The 25,158-nt window shown below is 46.9% G+C and overlaps 1 protein-coding gene across 1 annotated transcript in view; it reads left to right on the top strand.

The window, feature by feature from the left end:
* LOC119397495 (aryl hydrocarbon receptor) overlaps positions 1-25,158 on the top strand; it is a 152,766-nt gene that overhangs the window by 97,589 nt on the left and 30,019 nt on the right. Inside the window, exons 3-5 of the mRNA XM_049416584.1 lie at positions 2,190-2,290; positions 18,551-18,640; positions 21,514-21,649. Of these exons, the coding sequence (XP_049272541.1) occupies positions 2,190-2,290; positions 18,551-18,640; positions 21,514-21,649 (327 nt within the window). The remainder of the gene's footprint in view (positions 1-2,189; positions 2,291-18,550; positions 18,641-21,513; positions 21,650-25,158) is intronic.

Here is a 25,158-nt window from a genome sequence, read left to right on the forward strand (position 1 = left end):
AAGAAAGAAAGAAAAATAAAGGAAAGAAGGAAAGAAAATGAAAAAGAAAAAAGAAAGAAGAAAAAAAAAGAAACAGAGGAAAGAAAGAAAGAAAGAAGGAAAGAAAGAAAGAAAGAAAGACAAGAAAAGAAAGAAAGAAAGAAAGAAGAAAGAAAGAAGAGAAAGAAAGAAAAAAAAAGAAAAAGAAAAGAAAGAAAGAAAGAAAGAAAGAAAGAAAGAAAGAAAGAAAGAAAAGAAAGAAAGAAAGAAAGCTGCAGATGCCCGATTGTGATGAGAGATGACTTTAAAGGGTGGTTGTCAGGCAACTGGGCACAATTGAATTCGTTGCAGCAAACGGTGTCGAATGCGAAATGTATACGGCAATGTTGTGGAGTACTCTGCAAGGCGGATGTTGTGCATGGGTTTCTATATTTCATTCTGTCTTTGATTGATTGATTGATTGATTGATTGATTGATTGATTGATTGATTGATTGATTGATTGATTGATTGATTGAGTGATTGAGTGAGTGAGTGAGTGAGTGAGTGAGTGAGTGAGTGAGTGAGTGAGTGAGTGAGTGAGTGAGTGAGTGAGTGAGTGAGTGAGTGAGTGAGTGAGTGAGTGAGTGAGTGAGTGAGTGAGTGAGTGAGTGAGTGAGTTTCACGTCAGCCATTGGCAACCCATAGCTTCTCAATATAGACATCCATGAAGTTGACGTCCATGTTCAGCCGACAGCGCAGTGGCGTCCAATAGAAGCGCATATTGAGAAACAGGCGAGAAAAAGAAAAGCGGCTACAGAAACCAGAGAGCGAAACGGCGCTTTCCAAACATATCACGACCGATCACATCGGGTTCAACAGAAGGGGCAGTTAGATTTCGCAAACTATCTGCGAAGGCACTGAAAAAAAAAAAGTTTTCAGTTAAATTACTCGATGCTGCCGTTATCACCAAATTCATAGGTCGACATGCCTACGTCGGATTAGCATTATGCACCGGTGCGCTACTTCTAAATTTTTCCGGCTTTCCTAGTGACTAAATTAATTAATTGTTGGCCTACTTGGTCGCACATAACTAGCTGATACAAAGCGCTGATTTTCGTCTTCTTTCTTGCGTTTGCCGTTTTATTCCTTTCGCTAGTATGACTCAGCTGCTCATGATTATTAAAAGTTTTCATTTGCTTCGTTTAGCTAAATCACTTAGTTGTGAGAGAATTAGCTACGCCTTCGCATCACGACATACATATGGCAGGAGAACCAGACTACAAGTGCACCTGCCTAATAGGTTGAATTAACTCATGTCGTTTTCCGTGCCAAGACCACGGTATGATTATGAGGCACGCCGTAGTGGAGGACACCAGATTGGTTTTGAAGCGCTGAGCTTCTTCAAGGCGCTTATAAATTCATGTACAGGATGTTTTGTACTTGACTCCCGACGTGATGTGGCCGCCGTGGTCGGAAATGGAAACCGCGTCGTCATGCTTATAGCAGTGGAGCGCTAATACAATGTTTACCACCCAGTGCCACCAAGCCGATTGGCGCACGTGCTTCATGGTGAAACATACATCCTGGTACGGGTTGATCTCGAATTATGCGAATAGAATGGTATATGTAATGATAAAAGCCAACGCTTTAAATACAGAGTGGAGCTTTCAAAAGTGTTAACAAGCACACACAGGTTTCGTGCCGTGACAATGGAGAGGTCTTGTATGTGATGCATATCGCAATGACTAGGATGACATTGCACACACAGCGATCTTTCATATCCTCTTTATTCTGCGTAATTTTAGCGCTGTTCAGAAATGACTCTGCTGTCTTCTTAAAGGACAAGAAGGGAGCAGAGTGGGTCAGGGAACAAACGGGTGTTAAGGACATCTTAGTCGAAATCAAGAAGAAATGGATATTGGCACGGCATGTCGCGTGTAGGCAAGATAACCGCTGGTCATTAAGAGTGAGATTACATTCTATGAGAAGGAAAGCGCGCTTGGGGGATACAGAAAGTTAGGTGGGCAGATTAGATGAAGTTTGCTGGGTTAGTGTGGCCGCAGCAAGCACTGGACCGGGTTAATTGGCGAAACATGGGAGATGTATTTGTCCTGCAGTGGGCGTAGTCAGGCTGATGATGAGAAATTGCGGGTCTAGCAGCGCTCTTAGAGCGCTGACGTGTACTGCAAGACGTCGTCAAAATTTAATTTTCTTGTCTCACATCTCGCAGCGTCCTTACACCGCAACATGGAGAGGCACGACGGCCACCAGCACAAGAGCAGGGAGCTGCTGTACATCGAGTCACTCGTCGAAGGAGATCTCATTCTGCAGGTGAGTGTACGCACGAACCGAAAGCTGACTTTGTAATCTGTATACAGTCAATGTGACGCATTCACTACATGACTTCAGGGCTGCCTAGTCAGGTGAAAAACGCGCCGAGCACACAACTGGGTCAGTGACCAAGTGAACGTGAATGTTTTCATGCCGACTCTATACGCGATGTCGAATTGAATCGACATGAAAAATCTCCATTTGAGTCGAATCGAGTCGGCTAAATAAATCAAAATTCGCGTTTTTTCTTTTCTCTGTGACCTGAAGAAATCGAATGTTCAAATTAAAAAGAGCGTTCAGTTTGGATTGCTCCGCAAATGCAGCAACGAAACTGACATTCGTGAAATAGTCGTCCGCCGCACGAGGTACTTCCATAAAGCTAATGTACAGCCAATGAGCCATAGCGGCATAAGACGTCGATTTTTTTTCATTTTTTTTCTCCTTGTCTGCGTTCAACCCGACACGTTCCATCGGAGCTTGCAAAAGAAAGCAAGCGACACGTCTCCAATCGAACCTGCGACAGCGCCACCTTGCGAGAAATGACAGAATTAAGGAACATAGGCAAAAAAAAAAAAGAAAGAAAAGGAAACGGCGCCATGCAGTAGTCCAAGCTCACATAAGCGACGCCGCTCGCACGTTATATATATACGGCGCTTTATTTATGGCACGTGTCACCGTCTTCCGAGCTCCCGGCTTGCAAACGACAGTGGGAGGATTTTATGGCGCCGGACGGAACTAAACCGCTCGATCTGCCGAAAGAAACGACTGAAGAAGAAGAAGAAAAGAATAAGTGGAGACGAAGACGAGAGAAAAAAAGAAGTGAAGTGGCTCGTGTCGATGTCGCTCCTCTGAAAAGCGCGCCATGAGGAGAGAGGCGCGCTGTGCGCAGTCGAGCGTTGAATCGGGGAAAGTTATAATGCCTCAAAATTAATAGCGGCTAAAGGTGCAGGGGCATTTATGTACAGATAAGAGACGACGGACGTGCAAGGTGTCTATAACATTTGAGTTTTTGTTGTTTTTCTTCCTTTTTACTGTTGTTGCCACCTGCTTGGATGAAACACACAGAGGTCGAGAAGAAGCATATAGGGGTCAGAGATATACTTATGTCCATAGAAGCAAGCGCAGCTCGCTTTTATTTTCTGTTTTGTTTAGGAGCGCAAAGAAGGCTATTTATTGCAGACACAACGTTGGCAAGTTTTTTTTTTCTCTCTCTTTTTTTAATGTCGCAGCCTTGCAGGTGGCGCAACGACACAAATACAGAATTAATACCAAGACAATACAGACAACATAGAATCAATCCCTAGACAATATAGAATTAACCGACAGTAACCACTTTTCTGTAGTTAAAAAAAGAAAAAAAGTTTAAATAAGCGATTGATACTGCCCATAAGATAGCGTAGAGTGAATATGAAAGGGACATAGAGAGAGAGAGAAAATGGAAAAACAGGGAGGTTGATTCGTTACTAGCAATCGGTTTGCGACCAAGCAAACATCATCTTGCAAAGAACAACGGCCTCAGTATGTCGATATATGTTTCTACAACGCTTAAAACCTGTGGGTAAAGAACATCAGCATAAATAACTTTTTTCGATAAACTTCATCGGTGTTTACTGGTACAGGCCACAGGCCTATAGCCAAAGCTATCAACGTGAACCTCGTCAGCTTCAATCGTAATGTTACAGACAAATAAAAGAAGTCCAGTAGGTCATCTATAGCTGCTGCAACCTGAAAAGCCTCCACCGACTGTTCAAGCTCCAATGCGTATACTACATGGTCGTGTTCGAAGCCTAAACACATATCCTCGGCTCAGTATATGCGAATCGAGACATCGTAAATTAGAGGCAGAGAAGAGAGAATACATACCGACCACGAAAGAGAAGCAGCGTCTAAAGGCGTACTAGTCTGCTCCGCGACAGAAGAAACATCAGAAAAGAAGAATAAATAGAACAGAAAAGAGTCGCTCGCATACACGGATACGGTATATATACCCGCCCAGAAGTTGCGATAGGACAAGAAGAGAGAAAGGAAAAAGCTACCGGGGTCTCTCTGTGGGGCGTATGCGACAGACCGGCAGATCTGTATACGTAAACGTCTCAATCACGGCCGTTCCATCTACGAATGTCCTCGCGAACCCGCCCCCAACCGAAGTCTTTGCTCGATCGCTGTAGTATATATAGAGACATACGCGGAGAGGGACACAGACACGCCAGCTCGCATACCGGCGGCAATGGCTATAGAGAGTCGAGAAGGGTACAAACGGACCATGCGTCGAACGGTTGCCCCGTATTTCCTTTATTTTGTTGTGTGTACGTGGTCGTAAAAGGAACAGGCCACGGGCCACAGTCGTGATACATACATGGGCACTGTCAGGTAAGAGCTCTCTTGTCCAGCGATCGAGCCGTTTCCTCGGTTGCTACGTATATGCGCTGCGGTGGAGACACATATATGCACATATACAAGAAAGCAAAGGTAGATGTAGGGTGTCCAAAGAGATGCGGGAAAGTGGGCGGGGCGAGCTGCTGGCATCGGGAGAAATGTCCACCAGATAGTCCTCGCAAAGAGAACTGTCGTAATATAGCCGTGAGCGAACTATGGGCGCGCGCGCGCACACACACACACACACACACACACACACACACACACACACACACACACACACACACACACACACACACACACACACACACACACACACACACAAACACACACACACACAAACACACACACACACACACACACAAACAAACAAACAAACAAAGATGTCAGCGTCTGCGCGAGCAAGCCAAAGACAGTGTTAAAAGGAAAAGTAAACTGAGACAAAGAAAACAAAATGAGCGCGTAAGGTTAAACTAGAGAGAAAAAGGCGAAACCGATAAACATACGGCACAGACATAAAAGGCGACCGAAAGGAACCGATAGACAAGTGCGCTCGCTCAGCGAACGCGCGTCTCTATCTTCGGACTGTCTGCAAATTCTCGAGGGCCTCTTTGCTACGAATTTTTGCTTTTGAATCCGTGGTTCCAGGTTTTATCGGTGAGCGCTCGGCATATTCCTGAGCACTTCATTTTTGTCCGGCCGCTTCTATTTTGCCCGCTATATGCCACAGAAACTATACACGCTGAACAAATGCGTAGACGAATGCGCGGAGATTTCAAAAGTGGGAGGTAAGGAGAAACAGAGCGTCGTCACTTTAGGCGGATGTCTTTTTAAGCGTGTTCCTTTTTCCCTTTGTTTTCAACCCACGTATGTCCTTTCAGCCGTTCTTGCAGAGAGACAAACGGGACGCCGCTTTCACCGACCGACACCCACGCACTCAAAGATACATAACGCGCGCGCGCGCCTCTCAGCGCGCCTCTCAGCGCGCCTGCAAGAGACCGCAACGCGAAAGACGGAGTAGGGGTGGGGAGGGGTTCGTATATACGGGAGCATAAACTCGCGTCGAGATGTTGAACGCTCCCGGGTCGTCGCTCCAAACGGGCGAGTTTGGGGGGGGGGGGGGGGGGGGGTGAAGGCGGGGGATAACAGCAGCGGCATCGCTGCGCGTCGCACAGGCTGCAGCGGTTTCCGATCGATCCGTATAGGCCGAATCCAACGACGGGTGCCCGCCGTGGGCGGGGTCGTCCGTGCGGCTTCCTTTGTCTCCCTTCCGCCTCCTCCTCCTCCTCCTGTGCGCCCCCTTTCCCGATTCCCCGCATTTCTCTTCGCGTCATTCGTATCTTCCTTACATTTACCTTTTTTCCCTATCGCTGCCTGTCTCTCCCTTTCCTGAGAGCGAGAGAGTCGTTTATTTCGCAATACTCTCGATACGTGTCCCCCTCAGTCTTGCTCCCTCCCTCCCATTTCTCCCCACTCCCCAGCAGCGTTTCTTAGTTTGTAGGCATTTCCTTTCTTCCCGATTCTCCCTGGGCTCTTCCTTGGCTTGTTTTCTATGCTTTAGCGTTCTTCGTGTGCTGCACCTTTCTACACGGCTTGAACGACTTGCTCTGCTCTTCCCTCGCTTTCCCCCCCACTCGCTCCCTATTTTCCCTTTCCTCCCTTCTCCCAACGCGCGCGCGACTCGATTCCGTCCAATGGGGAATCAATGGAACGCGCAGCGGGTTTTCCCCGCGGTGGCTGCCGACCGTCGCGACGCCGGCTCCGCTGAGCGTGACTGTGCCGCGATGAGCGCCGAACGGAGCGCGAGCAGTGGGGCGCTTTAAATGCAATAGATCTCCTCGTGTATGTCTTGCAATATCGGTACAGCGTTCGCCTAAAGTACACCAGCCGCTTAAGGGGTATTCAGACGGGGGAGAAATGCTCGGGGGGTAAAGGCGGAGCCTAGTGACGTCAACTCGCGAGGAGAAGTCGCCACAAATGCCCCCCACTCACACGGACGGGGCGAACGGAGGGGGAGACCAGTGTTACCAGACTACTCCTGTGGCTTGTACCGCCCGTTTCACCAGCTGCTGACGACGATGACCCCAGCTACAGATGACCCCAACTGCAGACTGGACACCCACTGCCGCTCTCTGCAGGAGCAAGTGCAACAATGTGGCCAAACAAGAGCCAGAAATTCCGCCACATCCCCCACCGCCGGGGGATTGTTTGTCCTTTCGGGGAAAACGTCCCCGTCTCCTCCGAGGAGGCGCGGGGGGGTCACGCCCACTCGCTAATCCGTGACGTCGTGGTCACGTGATCCGCAACCCCCCCGTCTCCCCCGAGCATTCCTCCCCCGTCTGAATACCCCTTTAGCGCCGTGGCCGGACCAATGTGAATGGAGATTGAAATCAGGTTGGTGCGTCGAGGCTCCAAAGAACGTGGTATGCATTTCTGCACGGGGGGGGGGGGGGGGGGGGGGGGGGCATGCGCGAACACACCTGGGAGGGGGGGGGGTGCCAAGTCTGCCGCACATAGGTCGGCAAACTCGCTCATGAGTCGACTCACTCAGACTTACTCATACTTGGATCGGGCCGTGAGTCGGAGTGAGTCCGGCTGAGAAAAAGTTTAGTGAGTCTGAGTCCGAGTGAGTCCGGTTGAGGAAAATTTTGGTGAGTCTGAGTCAGAGTGAGCCCTCAAAACAAAATATATTTCTTGAGTCTGAGTGAGCTCCGATTTTTTTGCTGACGAAAGCTGCCGCATACCTTTACTCTGTCGACCCTGCCATCGTCATTCTTTAACGTGCAGGATCATGACCATGCAGGTTTATGATGATAATGGCGGGCGACGACTCCTGATGTTGCATTCATATAACTGCTTAATTGCCACCTTTACACTCAGAAAGCCGGGAACCAATGACAGGCCGTCCTGAGAGGCGTGTCATCGCTTCATTTTCATTTTTCAATCCATTGCGAAGCTTGTTTTGTTTGGACTCGACCAATAAAACGGTGGGGGGGCTGCACTGCGGTGAAACTTGCCCCCCCCCCCCCCACCCCCGATGGAGAACCCTGAGCATGCCTATGACAAATGCACCCGGTTCTTTGCACTCCGGTTCGGGGTTAAACGTGAATCAAAGTAGGTTGTTACGTACTGAACTTTTTTTTTTCTTCTTGGCTAAAAATTATGAATGTTCGCTAATAGAAAGAAGGCGACTTGTCCGGTTACTAGATATTGTACATCAGGCCAGTAGCCAGGAATCTTTTGCGGGGGGGGGGGGGCGAGGGGGACACTTGCTGGAGGCCTTAACTATTGAGAAAAACACCTATTTTCATTGTTTATTTTCGGTAAAACACCCCCTTTATCAAAATTTCGGGAGAGGGAGGGTCCAGCCCTTAGTAGCCCCCCTCCCCTCCGTTTGGCTGCGGGCCTGTTGTACATAGACTAGTGTGCTTTTAAGACAAAATGTTCCACTTGCGGGGACACATGTAAATACTCGGCGTTACAAGTCCACAGGTCACGGGACTCGGTTGTTTGGCGCTCGAGAAAATCGAGCACAACTCGCATCGCTTACCGACAGTAAAGCGGACGTCTTGCATTGACATGTACTGTACAACGCCGTGCACTCTTTCGCTGTGTAAATGAGTAAGGGGACACACAATCGTGTGACCGGCTGTGATAGACAACACTCCCGTTTTCTGCAAGGTAACCGAGTCCCGTCTTCAGAGAAAGCACCTGTAAACGCAAGGTTTGTTCGTAACTGGACGTTCCAGCTAATCCTGAAATACATGGACACGCACTCACACAAAAGCTCTTATGCCAAAGTTCTTAATATAACAGTAAATTGGAGCCACAACTAATAATAGATGTATTATTAGTGGCAGGAGCAAGGAGTGACACTCTCTCTTGTTTCTCTTCAAAGCACTTCCGGTTTTCCGAATATTCAAAGATGTGATTTTAAAAATAAAACGTACGAAATCGATGGTTTCGAGTTAAGAGTTATATACACGGGATATCGGAGCACAAGTTTATTTAAAATAAGGGCCAAATAACTGCCGTGCTAATTAATGAAAATCAATTCAATTGGTGCGTTGAAGCTGCCGATCCTAGAGTTTCATACAATACCCTAGAGAGGAAACTGGCGCTGCGATCGTTCAACCACCATGGGAATGATGGGAAGTACAGGCTTCGGATTGGATAGCGTTAGCTAGCGAACTGTCTACGGATCTTTTTCTACAGTTTCAGTTTCGTTCTTCGCGAGGCGTGGGTAGTGGGGTGCGTTTCAAAGCATTCAAGCAGCGCCTTTGTTGTTCAAACAGGCTGAAGACCGCTAGATCTCTTGGTTTGCTGCGACGCTGCAGCTTTACAAGTTGTATTTGACAGTTTTAGCAAAGCGTCGTGCACTTACCGCTGCGCACAGATGTAGCGTCCCATGTCAGTGTAGCAAACTGCATCGAGTTCACGTTTGTTTGATGAGCGCGTCTTACCAAAACTCGTTCAAATCAGCTTCAAAACGACGGCGAAGCTAAGTAGACGCACCGTCGCGCTCCTCTGACTCGACTTCACAACAAAACGAGAGATGCCTTGGAGGCAGACCACTTGAACAGACGCACCTGGCATCGCAGCAGACGATACGTTAAGTGTTTCTCACTCAATACAGTACTGTTATTTCCATAAATAGATAATGCGCACTTTCGAGAGAAAAAGAAGCGTGTTTCTTTTCAAGTGTTGTACAAAAATAATTCATTATATGGTGACGCCAAATCTGGAACACAGTTGCAGAGCAATGCATACCCTGGTGGTTGAATTTGTTCAGCTTTCACTTCCATCTTACGGTCACGCAAACTTTTTGCAATAAGTTTTACATACAAAAGAATTAAGCAAGTTTTAATTGGAATTAATTTCATATCACTCTGTTTTACACTCGGCAAACAAGCGTTGCGAATCTCAAGAACTTAATCCATCCGAAGCAAATCCGAAGCCTGTACTTCCCATCATTCCCATGGTGGTTGAAGCGCGTCTCAAGGAGCCCGCGTAGACACTAGCGCCAGATGCCCCTCTAGGTATTATTTTAAGAAACTCTATGCTGCCGATGGTTTTCTTGTGAGAAGCTGGGATCGTTGCGGCAGATTGCGGAGCAGATCTCAAGCACACGTTTCTTTCTACGTGGCCTCCGAGATCCGCTTCGGCAGTGCGACGAAACGCAAGGTTAACCCAAGGAGATGACTCTTAAGGGTTCGTTTTTCTTTGTTAGACACAATATTAGTAAGAACTAACCGACTGTTTGTTAGTTCTCATTAAGGTTAATCCAAGGAATACACCAGGCCACACGAACGCTGATGTGCGAGTCCCACTACCGGACACCTAAAGCAAGAGTTAGGGTCGCGTCGATTTTTTTTTTTAGATGCGAAGCAGCTTTTGCTCGGGGCTGGGTCACCTTCCATCGGCGACCGTCCGCTCGGAAACCATGTGTGCTGGCCCACGCTCGCGCGTTCGGGCCTGTGTAAGGGGCTGGGTAAAACGCTGTGGCCTCTCCTCCTTACCCTCTCTCAGCAATCATGTGGTGGCGTCGGGGAACGAGATTCTGCAGACGCGCGATGAACCAACGCGTTGTATCCTAGTCAGAACGCGCTGGCACGCGCTAGCGCGTTCGGGCTTGTGTAAGGGGCTGAGTAAGACGCTGTGGCCTCTCCCCCTAACACTCTCTCAGCGATCACGTGATGGCTCCGGGGAACGATATTCTGCAGACGCGCGATGAACCCACGTGCTCCCGCGTGGCGTGGCGTGCTTTAACTAGAATTCGGGACGAGCAACAGCAACTACAGTGAATTCATGGTGTGCTCCACTTGCAAGGACGCGTTAACATCGGGCAAGGTGCCCGTGATGAACGGAACATTAGAGAGTTTGAGAATTGGGGACCCAAGACGCTGGGCCCCCAAGCTGCGTTGGGCCAACGTTGCGTTGGGCAGCCTGCTCTTGCGTTCGGATGATCAGCAGTTTGAGAATTGGGCCAACGCAGGATGCGCTGGGTCAAGCGCACGGAGCGCCACGCGTGACGAAATTTAAAATCATGCGAGACGCGGGCCATACTGCGCCGTGGCCCGTGCTGCGTCTGTGTCTTCTCTCTGATGACCCAAGACGCCTTGGGGCCCCACGCTAGTTTTGAATTTTTGCGTCTCGGGTCAACGCGAGCGCAAGAGCCCAAGAGTGGCTTGGGTTCTGCGCATGCGCCCTGGCGGCTCGCAAGCTTCTTGGGTCCCCAAGCTCCTTGGGGCCCCAATTCTCAAACTCTCTATTAAGTCGACCCACACCATCTCCCACTACAGGGACCCCACACGGTTCCCTGTAGTGGGAGATGGTGTAATATTCTTTTTTTTTTACAAAGGGCGGCCAGCCAACAGCAATGATCGCATACGAAGCAAAAGCTTTGTGAATGCAGCCCCTGGTTATCAGCGATTATCAGCGAGAACACTGCAAATAAACCTGTACGTGCTCTGAAAAAAGATAACGCTGCGCTGCGGCTTAATGTAGTGCCAGTCTGATGACGCGGTCACTGTGTACAATCGGTTTTATATGGCCTGGATACATGCAGTTTACTGGAGCAAGCGGAGAGATACAAGCACAGTCGGTATAGGGGGACAAAAAAGAAAGTTTGTCTACAGACGATGCCAGATGAACGAGTTTACGAGAGAGAGATAAACGTCAAATTTGTGAGCTTGTAAAGTAAACAGTACCGAGTCACTGTACTTACAATCCTTTCCTCAAGATTAACTGATAAGTTCGCCGATCGGAAGCTAAAGCTCTTGTTCTATTCACACTGATGCCTCGTTGCTCAATGTTGCGAGACTTCCGCAGTCTTCTGGCGGTGATTGAGGCTGCGCTTGCCTTTATACAAAGGAGGCAGCGCATCTTTACGACGTCGTATAAGCTCTCACTCAATGAGAACGAGATACAAGCAGTCGTTCCGAAAGGGGGTGAGAAAAACGTCGCAATTTTACGGTGCGCGTAAAATAGATGGTCACGTGGTACACGATCGAGTAAAACATATGATGCGATTTCGTTTGTTTGTTTGTTTGTTTCTCTCTAAGTTTCTCACCTATCTGGGAATGCGGCTTTAGATCTTCCGTTGGCGTTGCTGGTCGTAAACGCAGTCGCTGCTCTCTTTATCTTTACGTCTTGAGTAAGCGAGGATAGGCAGGGAAAAAAGAACGGCTTCATTAACCTGGAGCTATGAAACGGGTTCTATGTGCCACTAAAAATACGAAGCTTCTTTTTCTTTCCTGGTTGTTGTCAAAGAGGCACTAGGTCAATCCGAAGACGCGGATAAATCGATATCCGCGGAGTTAAGAAAAAATGCGCGCATCACAGGCTAAGTATACGGGTTTCCCACGTTCTCTCTTCTTTTTCTTTTTTTTTGTTAACTGCGGCTGCCGTCTCGTCATTGGCCCTTACGGCGGCACGCCTGTCGCGATGGAATAAAAGCCCTCTGCAGGACATCATGTAAAGCTTACATGAAGAATTGCACACATCAAGAAAATTCTGGCTTGGCGAAAATTTCACGCCAAACATGCGTTTCGCCATGCGCTCTTTAGGGGGAAACTCAAGACGCCGACGAACGGTAGAAAGAAGATTCGATGTCAATGCCGCCCGAAAACAGCGTTCTAGAGAAAGCCACAGAGTTGTGCGCTTATGCATCCCTTAGACAACTCCCGACGGAGATTTTGCGCCCGTCAGCTCGACTCCTCACTTTCATCTTCACCGAGTGGAACGGTGTCGAGCTTATTTTAACACGAAAGTGCTTTATGCAGGGGTCCACCAAAATTTTCATGACGTATTTCCGTCACGGAAACACGTCAGCAAAATGAATGCCATCAAATGGCAAAGAAAAAAATCTATAAGAAAAAGTTCCGTTGGCAGGAGTCGAACCCATGACCTCTCGGTCCGCGACAATGGCTGGCGGGCGTTTAGCCCGCTGAGCTACCGCCAATTTTTTTTCTTTATTGCCTTCTTGACTACAGGTCAAGTTCGTCTAACAATCACACATCATATCCGTTTCATGTGCGTTAATGCATCAAACAAAGCTATCACATCTTCATCACAGTCAGTCGTCTTATACACCTCACGTTGACAACAATTTCCACGAAACACTCATGAACAGATGGAACTTTAACATCACAGTGTCTATACGCTAACATGCTGCGCCAAACCGAATGGAGACCCAGTAAAAAGATAACATCCAAATGCGGATGTTATCCGCCAAACACATAACGGAGGCTACATGAACGCACCTTTTATCTTTCACACTTTCCTCTCGCAGTACTCTTGCATGGATGGATGGATGGATGGATGGATGGATGGATGGATGGATGGATGGATGGATGGATGGATGGATGGATGGATGGATGGGATGGATGCTATGAGCGTCCCCTTTATAACGGGGTGGTGACATACCAGGCTCGAAAAAAAAAAAGAATACGCGCCGTTGCTGCGACCGTCCCATTTGGTGCGTTTACAATAGAAGTGTAATTTCGTTTAACACACCGCGATGTGGTGGCTTAAGCCCTAGCTTCGCTCATAGCATCCATCCATATCGAAACATAGCTCTCCGACGCTCGCCTGGCTGTCGCACCGCGTTCCCCGCTCACCCCGTGAGAACTAACTGCCAGGCTATAGAGGGAAGACACGACGCGCGTAGCTTTCCTCTTTGCGTTTCACGACGCTTTGGAGAAGTGCATATAGAGTATCAGCGTTTATTATGTCCTTGTACATGCCATATTTGCGCGGGATTCACCATATGCGGTGTCCACGTATATGTTAAGAACTTCAGCTACCGCAAGGGTTAAATCATGATCATGGGCGTTAGTCCACGGTACGGAGATCGTCAACGTGAGTGCATCCACATCAGGCGGTGCTACATCTCCCAACCAACAATAGACATTGTACAAGCTCTGATATAACAATGCACTATAACGCAATAAACTGCTTCTGTGATGACACGCTTCACTTTTTGTTTGTACATTTGTTTCTTTATAGCGATAATTGTCTTACGTGACAGAGGGACGGACCGCTATGCGGCCACTTAGCTTGTGGAATCGGCATAGAAACGCATATGCGTTTAAATGCAAGAGTTACATTGTTATGTGCTCAGCGACGAAAGAGCACTGAGCTGTCCTGATCACGATGTGGAGATCCGAACCACGGGACTGTCGATGGAGCCGAATATTAGAAGTGACGCCAGCTGCATGTCACAATAAACAACCGTGAAGATTACTCCACTCACTTAAACGGGTGTGCATTGCAATTGCATTAAGACTATTGGCAATTCTCAATCGGTTGTAGAATGGTGATAGAACGCTTCGTCTCCGACGCAGACTCTTTAAGCTAATCTTCGTGATACGAGCTTGCGATGTAAGACAGAGGCAGAAAGACGTTTATTTATTTTTTCACTACCGAGAGGCAAGAAAGGGTAAGGCAGCTTCGTTCTAGTGGTGTCAAGCCTGAAGGAACAACGTAGCTGGGTTTCTCTTTATTAGATGTGAAGCATCTTATAGTTCAATCCGGCGGTGGTGGTGTGCGGCGTGACCACCCTTACTGCGCATGCGCAAGCCCTCTCCACCCACCTCCTTTCCGTCGCCCCTCCCCTCTTCCCTCCCCTCTCCACTCCCCCTCTGAAACGCGGGCTCTGCATGCCGAAACGCTGCTTTGCACCGCCTCGTGGTCCCCTTTATTTTTCTCTCTTTTTCTTACTCTTTCTCGTCATTTTTCTGTCTCTTTGTTGTCTGTTTTTTTTTCTGCTTATTTCTTTCTCAGCCCATTTCTTTCGATCTCTTTCTCGAGAAGCTCGTGCTATCTTTTATCACTTTCCTCCCTTTCTCTCTCCCTCTCTTTCTCTCTATTTCTAGCTTTCTCTTCGTTTTCATCTCTCTATTTCTTTCTCTCTCTTTTTTGTCTGTTTCTTTTTCTCGTTCCCCTTCTTTCTTGCTCTCTTTCTGCATTCGTTCTCTCGCCCATCCGAGTGATTGCATCCCACGCCGGACGAATCGGCGCAGCGGGAGAGCGGGCCGGATGCACATGTTCGGGGAGCGAAGCAGAAGATGAGGGAGAAGACAAAGAGAGTGCGCGCCGGCCGAGTAACTGCGTTGCACGCGCTAGACAGATAGAGGCCATTCGTGATGATGATAGTTTTTGCGAACGCGTAACGGAACAAAGAAAAGCACAACAGCAGCTCCGCTGTAAAATGACGCTTATAAATTGCTGTTCTCAACGAACTTGCTTTTTTCTTTTTTTTTTTTCAGATATCCGCGATCCCGATCGGTACCGCGCTATTGGTATTTATAAGTTTTACTCAGAAATACCCAGCACCTCTATCACGCGTGCGTGCTATACACGTTTTTTTTTTCTTTCTGCGAAAGTGAGATTTCGTTTTTTTTTTTTTCGAAGCGTAAACCAGAGTATTCGTTAAGAATTTAAACGCGTCTTTTTCACTTTGTAATAGCGCAGCGAAGAACGAGGATACACGGGGAAGGATACATCTGACGACACACAGCGCTAACTTATACCAAAAGGTTTATTTCCTTGAACATTGCATATCAGAATGTTTTTGCTATGCAATGTTCACGTGCCATTCGATGTGAAGGGCTGTGATTACTGCTATGAAACGGAAATAATCATTTTATTGGAAGTTAGCTCTGTATGTCGTCAGATGTCTCCTTCCCTGCGTCTCCTCGTTTTCTGCTGCGCTGTAACAAAGTGAAAATGGCATACCAATAAGCCCACATCACTACCTTACCGATTTCAAATGCGTCGCTCACTCATTCGAATGCCATTTTCATGACGTCAATAACAAGGAGGAGACTGAGATCTTTAATTTAAAAGCAAGGATGCTTGCCTGTGGCGAAGTATTTGCCTTAATGATAATATGTAAGGGATGGGGATAGGCTAGCCAAAGACATCAGGTGAAGAAGGCCAGAAGAAAGTAAGAAAGAAACAAAGTAACTCGATATCTTGATGTAGCTTTTAGTCCTACTTGTCTGAGTGGATACATGTGTCCCCTCAACTTCGCCGACAACATTGCCTGCAATATATATCTCCCGAAAAATAAAACTATTAGAGCTTTGACAGGAAGTGGGTTGATACAAGGTACCCAAACAAAAAAATCAAGTGCTTGACAATCCATCCACGGAGAGTGCCAGGCACCTAGTATGACTTGTGGTGTCAAAGGTCCTTGGCATATTGTTGCCACAGTTGCCTTGTACGTGGCAATCATCAGCGCGCCCTCTACAGTCTAACAGGATGTACGCGATCAATTTCGAAAGAACAACCGTTGCCACGGTTTGACACTGTTTCTAAATCCCGTTCTAATCGTTTTGGGAGCCTTGACGCAAGTTCGGATTCAATATGGCACAGAAAATGAGTGCCATACGGGGGAATACCGGAGTTTATTTCACTCTGAAGAACGCATCGCCTTGCCGATGTATATGCCTCCGTTTCCATGAAAAATACCTTCAGCGAGTTACTGTAGTAGTTTCCATTACTAGACACCTAGTCCGCTTTCTTTCTTTCTTTCTTTCTTTCTTTCTTTCTTTCTTTCTTTCTTTCTTTCTTTCTTTCTTTCTTTCTTTCTTTCTTTCTTTCTTTCTTTCCTTCTTTCTTTCTTTCTTTCTTTCTTTCTTTCTTTCTTTCTTTCTTTCTTTCTTTCTTTCTTTCTTTCTTTCTTTTATTTGTCTGTTGTGCGGCTGCGCGAATGAATTCACTGAAAGGCTGTGAGGCGACCAGCTTTACACGCAAAGTATGTATGTAATGTCGTTAAAGCGTTGTCAAACTTAAATCCGTGTTCCTGTGTACTAGTGTAGAAATTGGCGCTGTAATCGCTCCCTGCTACTCGACCGACTTTTCGCAGCAACAGAGAAAGCAGTGGAGTCAATAACCAGCCCCCCAAGCACTTTCGCAGCACGATAAGCAAACAAGACAGGCTTAATCAGGGATACATAATCACGGCGCGATAAAAACAGACAACCGCCTTCGTCGAGATAAGGAGCGCCAACGTGCCTTCAGCTGAAAGGGCGCGGGTGCTGTCCGCATCTCTCGTTTCGTTGTCCTCAGGGGTAGCTTCAATATACAGAAATATGCAAATGAACTTTTGGCCAGAACTAAACTACAGGCTAAACGCTATCTTGTAGTGAGGAAGCTCAAAAATGAAAGAAAACGGTCCGAGGAACTGGAGGAAACAAGAAAAAAAAGCACTACTCTCTTTCTTTCACTGTTTTATTTTCGAGTTTCTGCGCTACTAGATCACGTTTAGCAAACACCAGCCCTCCCAAGAAGAAATTATCCTAAGAGAGACAGGAAGATAAAAAAAAATGAGGGAAAGGTAGGGAGGTCAACCAGAATTATAACATTCGGTTTGCTACCCTACACTAAGGGGAGGGGAAGGGTAACAAAAGATAGAAAAAGTGGCGAGAAGCGCAGTACGAAAACAAACGCAGGAAGGTGCCGAGCGTGAGTACCATAGCCTATCAAATAAGCCACTGCCACTCGAAAAGGTCAATAAGGCGTTAATAGATGTCCCGTACGACGACAGTTCGGCACGGCATTCTAGTACTGATTGTCCCGATAGCCTGTACTGATTGTTCCGGCAGCCTGTGCGCGCTGTAGCGAGGACAGCGACAGAGAACGTGTGCTATATGCTGCCGCAGTGCTTTGCGGGTGTAGCTTGTCCTAAGCTATATGCAGCGCTTTGGCGGCACTGCAGAAATAAAGTGGCCTTCAAGAAAAAAAAAAAAGATTAAAGGAGCTTAGGCTTCGCCGCATAAAGGGTCCGTATGCAGTGAAGCAAGCTTGCCGTTGCGTTCAACTCGAGAATTCGAAAAGTTGACGTGAACTGAGCTCTGAGTTGCTCTTTCAGATTTGGGCTTGCTTTCTATAGTCGCATCCATAACATCCCGTAGTAGCGTCTCCATTCGCTTCTGCTACCTTCCCACCTTAGACTGTGCGATACGCTACGTCAACCTATTCTGATACGAATGATGCCGATATTCACCCACGCTGCTCACAGGCTATAGATGAACAACAAAGAACGATGTGATGTTAAGATGCATTAGCTAATTACGCATCTGCGATGTCAGTACGATCAATGTTATAGTCAGAGAAGCATGGTAAGACGTAAAAATAGTTTTAAAACTACACGAAGCATGAGTATAAGGCACCTTTCTGACCTGTTGTACCAACACACAGTGATGTCATGATTGCTGACGACGTTGGCTGATGACCTAATAATTGTCGATAAAAGATCGTCCTCGAGCGATGAATACCTGGCAGAGTAGCCCCGGCACAAGTAGCAATAACCGTTGGACAAATGAAATTTATTCAACTCAACTCAAATACCGCTACATATCCCAAAAAATTAATGACTCAAACAAGCGCGACCTATTGGACCTTAATAAATTCTTTAATCCATCCGTTCCTCCATCAACAAAGAAGGTTTCGAAATCCTTTTTTATGCGTCATGAGTGGCTAAAGTACGTTGGTGCCGTTTCCGCTTTTCATAATGTCTGATATCACACCAACGTGCCGGAAATGAAATTTTGGGGGTTTCTTTTCCTAGACCTGTAATCACAGATACACTGATAACTTACATTATTTTACGGTCCTTCTAACCGCATTTCGTGCTCACGTATTCATTTAACTTCCATTTTGTAGCAGAGAAATACCGCAATAGTTCGGGACTCCTGAACATGTGCTTATGTAAGACGACAGCAACACTTATGTAATTATAAAGCGGTAAACTTACAGCGAAATGAGAGCGTCCTTCAAAAGCCACCTTATGTTGATTGCCACCTTTAATATGACACCCCCTGTAGTGCACACTGCTGCGATTTTGAAACGTGACGCGCTTGTGGCCGTTCGCAGGCGCTCAACGGCTTCCTGCTCATACTCACCTGCGACGGAGAAGTTTTCTACGCATCTCATACGGTCGAAACGTACCTGGGCTTTCATCAGGTGAGTCAATTATATTAATACTCCGCGCTTAGTTCACTAATACCCACTACCAGCATGCGAGCACGTGGCAGCGACAACTGTATGCTGCCTCCTTAAAAGTGTACAAAGAGTTGATTTGCGAGAAGCAGATTCTTGATTCTCTCGACTCACGAGGATGGCTTGATGGGCTAGTTGGTATTGCGTCTTAGAAACGTTACAACGCACATAGACGGGGACAAAGTGAAGAAGAAACAAGACACAGCGTTTCAACTACTTTAAGACAGAGATACGCTGTCAGTGCCGATAGATTCGTTCACAGGAATAAGCGCAGTTGTTCACAATTCTTACGTCGATTTCTCAGCTAAATTCTGCTTCAGAAAGCAAAGAAAGCTGGGTAGACAACTCAATCACGTGACTGAGGTTAAATTAAAGAGATTGTTGCTCTTATATATAACAACGAATAGGCAATCATGGCCCATATTTGACAAGATTAGCGAATATATACATCATTAGGCAACATTCAACCAGGGCGACTGAATACGGTGGCATAATTCGGTCAAAAATTGTCGTTATTAAACACCATCACACTTCTTTACATAAAGTGGATGGAATAAGCCCAGAAAGACATTCTCTAAATAAAAACAAAAACAAAAAGAAACAAGAAAATGTCATAGTCCCACGCTGTTATACGTCAACTACAATGCTTCGAAGATGCGTTAAGGACACACCTCAAGTCCGCGACTGCTGACGCCTCCTGAATAGATAGACCGCAGCGCAGATAATAAAGAATAAACTGCTGCAAGCAGGAGAGCGGCAGGAAGAGAAAGGTGTGGGGTGATGAAAGAAATCGATCTGGAGAGGATGAAAGGAAAAAGACGAGAAAAAAAAATAGAAACGAATCAAAGGCGAGGATAACGCGCGCACAGCCACCTGGCGGCCGGTGGCGGTCATTCGATGGTCCCCTGCCAACGACGCTACAGTAACAGCAGCAGTAGTTGCGCCGGCGACGGTGGCAGAGAGGCCGCCGCTGCGCTGTCCCGACGCTGCCGCCGTTGCCGCTCGTTGAATGGACGGCGTCGGTGGCATCGTTGGCGCTGCCAACGCTCGCGCGCGTTCGTTCGTTGGTCGGTCGTTCAGTTGAGTGCGGGCGGGAGAGGGACAACAAAGAGAATTGGTGGGCGTTGCGTGGATGGCGGCGGGTGGTGGTGGGTGCTCGGCGAACCGTGGGCCGTTCATCACAGGGCGACATCAATTAGGTCCTGTCCGTGGACGCAATTAACGCAACCCTCCCATGTTTTTTCTATAGACCTCCCCACGTCGCGTCCCAACGCCCTTTTCCACTCCGTTCACTCCCCATCTTTCACTTTTTGCTCGCCCACTGTCCACTAAGCGCGTCGTGCATCAGCGGAAACGTGCAGCAATAAAGCAGCGACGCCGGTCGCCTACGCGCGTGCGTTGCTTATAACGGATATTAGGAGGCGATGTCAGGCTGATGGAACACGACACCTGTTCGTGTATGATGAGCTCGTGGTTAATAGATGTTGGTGCCTCCAATGGCGGCGCCAACTCTTATTACCGCGAAATACATAACTAAAAGCACACAAATAAAACATATAGAATATCGTGGGAATACGGCCCTCAAGGTTAAGGCTAAACACCGTGACTAAGTTAGAGGCCTTCTTCGTAGATAAGCAGCAGGTTATGTTACGTTATTACTCTGTCTTTATCATCGTTTCTTTTATTATTGTTACCTCATATTGTTCAAATTAGATTCTGGCAGCTGTGTGTCAGCGATGACGTATGCTGACGCACAGCTGTCATCATTCCCATCAATATGTCATCGCTGACATGCGGTGACATATTGATAGGAATGTAGCGAAAGACCGGGCAATAAGCGTTTTTACATCACTGTGAAGACATTAGAGAAATTAGGTCCCCACGTGGGAAACCTAAGGCCCAGTCGGCGATAGCTCTGCGGGACTATCAATAACGTTGTTGCCAACCAACCAGATTAAAATTGCGACTTCTGTATTAAATAAAATGGATGCTAATAAGAACCATCAGTCGGTGGGCCGTACAGTCTGGGAACATGGCATGTGTTGTCTTTAAAACAGGAAATGTTCTCAGCAAGGTAACGAGTACGAACATCTTAAGGTTCAGATGGTGAGGCAATCGATTTTTGTATTATTTTCGCCTTCATAAGGGCCCACTTCGTCTACGAAAAACCCACAACCATGTTATCAAGCTGTATTCTTTCCGTTTATTTGCGCTGAACCACCCGTAGAAGGTTCATTAGAAGCTGCCTTATGCTTGTGCGGTTTATAATGCAACGACGAGCTAGCTTGTGTACGATCCTGAAGGTACCTCATGGCACATATATTGCTTTTCAATTTTTTTTCTTCTTTTATTCTTGCAAGAGATTTCAGTGTTCTCAGAGTAAGTCTTTGACGCGGTGTGTTATAAGCTTAACTACGTGTTGACCTTCGCTAAACTCGAAGCCGATATGCAGGGCGAGACGTATACGTTACATTATTGCGTACTATGAGTACTGAATCGTGATTGTTCAGGTCTAATATATCAAATGGATGTACCGACTCTCGCGAATACTTACCTCACTGCCATCTTCTGTCATGCATTGTCTCTCAGGGAGTGCGCACGATGAATCTATTGAAACACCGTGACTAAGTTGGACACCTTCATCTTAATTAAATTGCATGAGAACTCGCGTTTAGCTACAGATTACCTCAGCCATACTGTCACTCAGCTGTATGGAGGTAGAGCTATATTCATGAAACACGTGTCCCACTTGCGGGGCATTGTCTATCCGGCATGCCTGCGTCACACCTGACGCGTCACCACATGACCGTGTTGTGTGTTCGTGCCTGTTCCGACAGTCAGACATCTGCCACCAGAGCGTGTACGAGCTGGTGCACTCGGAGGACCGCGAGGAACTGCAGAGGTTCCTGCTGTGGAACTCGCAGCTGCCTTCCGACCGCAGCGCCATATCGCTCCAGGAGGCCCTCTTACCCGGTAAGTGCGTACAGAGCGATTCGAGGTCATGGTGGCCCTCCTCAACTATAAGGCTGTGGCCATTGTGGCTGCAAGTACGAGTGCTCATGTTCGATTCCTGGCTTATACGACGGCCGCATTTAATTGGTGGGAAAATGCAAGAACTCCCGCGTACTTAGATTTAGGTGCACGTTAATAGGCCTCCGGATGGTCAAAAGTAATCTGGATGCCCCTGACAGCGCCGCGCCTTATAATCATATCCTGGTTTTCGCACCTAAAACTGAAATCTTCATTAAACCACGATGATTCACAAACTAAATGAAGAGTGCTTAAGACTGTTGTAATACCTTCGAGTTTCAACAATCCTTGCCAAATATTCCATTTCGCGCGCGCGCGCGCGCGCGTGTGTGTGTGTGTGTGTGTGTGTGTGTGTGTGTGTGTGTGTGTGTGTGTGTGTGTGTGTGTGTGTGCGCGTGCGTGCGTGCGTGCGTGCGTGCGTGCGTGCGCGTGCACACACACAATTGTATGCGTAGCGAACGTGTACGCGTACTGATACTGAATGCAGCGTTCCAATTACAGAAATGAAGACCAATGCTCAGAACAAACATGACGTGATGACGTCAGTAAAGCTCTCGCAGAAGCAATTCCTGCCCGGCGAGAAAGCTATAGAACAAACAAACAGAAGCAAAAGTGGTCACAGACAGCAAAATGAAATCTCGTACGGCCACGTCAGTGCCCGCGCCGCCGACTGGCATGCACACCTGGATAGCTTTCCCGGCTCCAAATGCGGCGGGAGAGATCCCCCTCTTCCCCTAACCGCTCCCCATCGCGAAGCGTGCGGTCGGGATCAGGCGGGCCACGAAAACCAAAGCAGCGCTCAGCCAACCACGAAAACACCAAGAGCGAAGGAGAGCTCGCAGTCCCGGGAAAGGTATGGAGACAGGCGCTCTTGTTATCATTGCTTTGTTCTCTATGCTATAGAGGGAAAATGGGATCGGGATATCCCTAAACTACCCCGGCGAAAAAGGAGGTATATGGCAGACGGTGAGCAGACAGCCAAGTCGTATTCGGGACCGCAAACAGATGCTTCTTATACAGAGCCAGCTCTTATAGACTAACTAATGCCTCAATCTGCTCAACACACGGAGCAATCTATACGCTCCCCTATGTCCCTTATGTCAATGCCTGCTTTCTCTCCCTCTTGTACCCGTCATCCGTATTCGATCCCTTCTAATATCGTAATATCGTTCCCGCTGGTCACGCCATCCGTGGAGTAAATGTAAACCAAGAAACGCTGACAGAAGAGACGTCCAAAGAGGGGTGTACGCGCCTAAACGCTCGAGCCTTCTATAGTTTTACCCGCCTACGTGCTTTATCCTGTCCAATGTTGTCATATGCCAGTTTATCAAGCTGTATAAGTGCACTATATAAAACCTGTCGTGTACTATACGCACACGTGCATTCCCCCCAAAAACATCACCGCTCTCTCTTCGATTTTAACCTCCCTTTTACGGGGCTATCCCCTCCGCGGAGCCCGTAACCCCTGTATGCCACAGCATTTTCCCGTTTAAAAGTGGTCACGACCGCGAGACCGACTGCTGTTCATCGACAGCGAGACGATCATAACGGGGCGTTCCTTCTCCCCGCTGCGAGGCATGGTAAAACTCGCTCCGGGTAACAGCCTCATTAACATCATAAATCAACAAGAGGGCATGCCTCTCCCGTGTGTTATATACCTCACGCTCAGGTCGCTCCCAACTACACCTCCTCCGCTAGAATTCCCGTATTTCGAGCTTTTATACGCTTCCCCAAACACCACCCCTATACCTAATCCTCAGTTTTCCGTTTCACTGACGCGCACATTCAGGTACGTGATATGCCAGTGCGTCTTTTCAGTAGTTATTAGTTGGTTTCTGCAGTTATACCCACTAGACCGGTTACGCGTGGCCTATGCGTAGTGACATAGAAAGCGACCAGCATTTTAATGAAAGCTTTTTTCGTTCTCTTTAATGTACATACATTCACCACGCTCTCGTTATTCAGCTTCTAAGCTGCCTAAATTCAAGTGATGGTTAATTTCCTTTACGTTCTAAATAGACAGGGCGTGCAAACACGGACACAAGAAAGAAGTCAGGACACCACAAACTACGGCGTTTGTGGTGTCCTGACTTCTTGTGTCCGTGTTTCCACGCCCTGTCTTTTTAGAATGAATACTTACCAACTAGCTCAGCTCTCTGTTGTTCTAAGTTTCCTTTACGTTTTATAGTGTACTCTCATTTTTGGATACCCGATTCTTTGTCGTTGGTCACCGACACACCCTATTTGTATATTAGCGGCATGCAACGCACTCTACCGTATCATCGCCTGGTCAGGCATAAAAAAAAACTCCTCTGCCTGTTTATGTCGCTGGCTAGTGAATATAATATAATATAATATAATATAATATAATATAATATAATATAATATAATATAATATAATATAATATAATATAATATAATATAATATAATATAATATAATATAATATAATGTAATATAATATAATATAATATAATATAATATAATATAATATGATATAATATAATATATGTATGTATGTATGTATGTATCAGCACTACGCCATAAAGCATCTACGGAGTCAACTAAGCAGCGATGAGAAGTACTTAATTCTTTCCAGCTGCGCAAAAAAATTAAAGGAATAAGAAATGAAAATGAAACGCTAGTGACGGAGCTCAGTTTTCAACTGCATATGGCGCACCCTACTCTGCTATCGCCTTTGATTTTTCTGGCTCAGACATGAGCGATGCGGAATTGCAGCGTGCAGCCCGAGATCAATTTCGAAGCGGGACGCACAAAGAATAAAGTTAACAAGGGCCACGTGCACGCCAGGGAACGGCGGGTCGCTGTCTGATTGTTGCCTCGAACCCCTTTTCCCTGCTCATCAGACCTCCTAGCTTATGGCTGCGGGTGCGCGAATAGTGAATTTTGAGACCGAATCGAATACGAAGCGAATAGTGCCGGAAGCGAATCGAATCGAATACTTTTGAAACAGTTCTTCAACATTCAACTATTTGTACAGTTGCTATTGATTCTTTTCCTTAGTCCTTCATTCTCTCTAGCTTTTCTTGTTTTTGTGTGTTTCTTCAATACTAAGATAATCTTGATGGGATAGCCGGCTGTAACGTAGACTAACGTCTCATTATTTTTTTTCATTTAAATAAATAAAAAAACTAAGCAACGAGTAAAGCGTGACTACTCAAACAACGGAAGCCTGCTGCACAATGTATACATATATATATATACACGTATGTGTTGTGAGTGCCTTTCTAGTCCGGCCGTGGCTGTGACAACGTTATGCCCGAGGAGATGAAATTTGTCGTGCTTTTGCACCAATTTGGTGCTCGTTTTGGTGGAGTTGAGATTTTCGTATATTCGCAAACTATTCCAAAGATATTAGTTTTTTACAAATAATCGCTCTTTGTTTCGGAGACCGAATCGAATAGGGCACTATTCGATTCGGTATTCGAATCG

The sequence above is a fragment of the Rhipicephalus sanguineus genome, chromosome 6, assembly GCF_013339695.2.
Source record: "Rhipicephalus sanguineus isolate Rsan-2018 chromosome 6, BIME_Rsan_1.4, whole genome shotgun sequence".
Taxonomy (NCBI): Eukaryota; Metazoa; Arthropoda; class Arachnida; order Ixodida; family Ixodidae; genus Rhipicephalus; species Rhipicephalus sanguineus.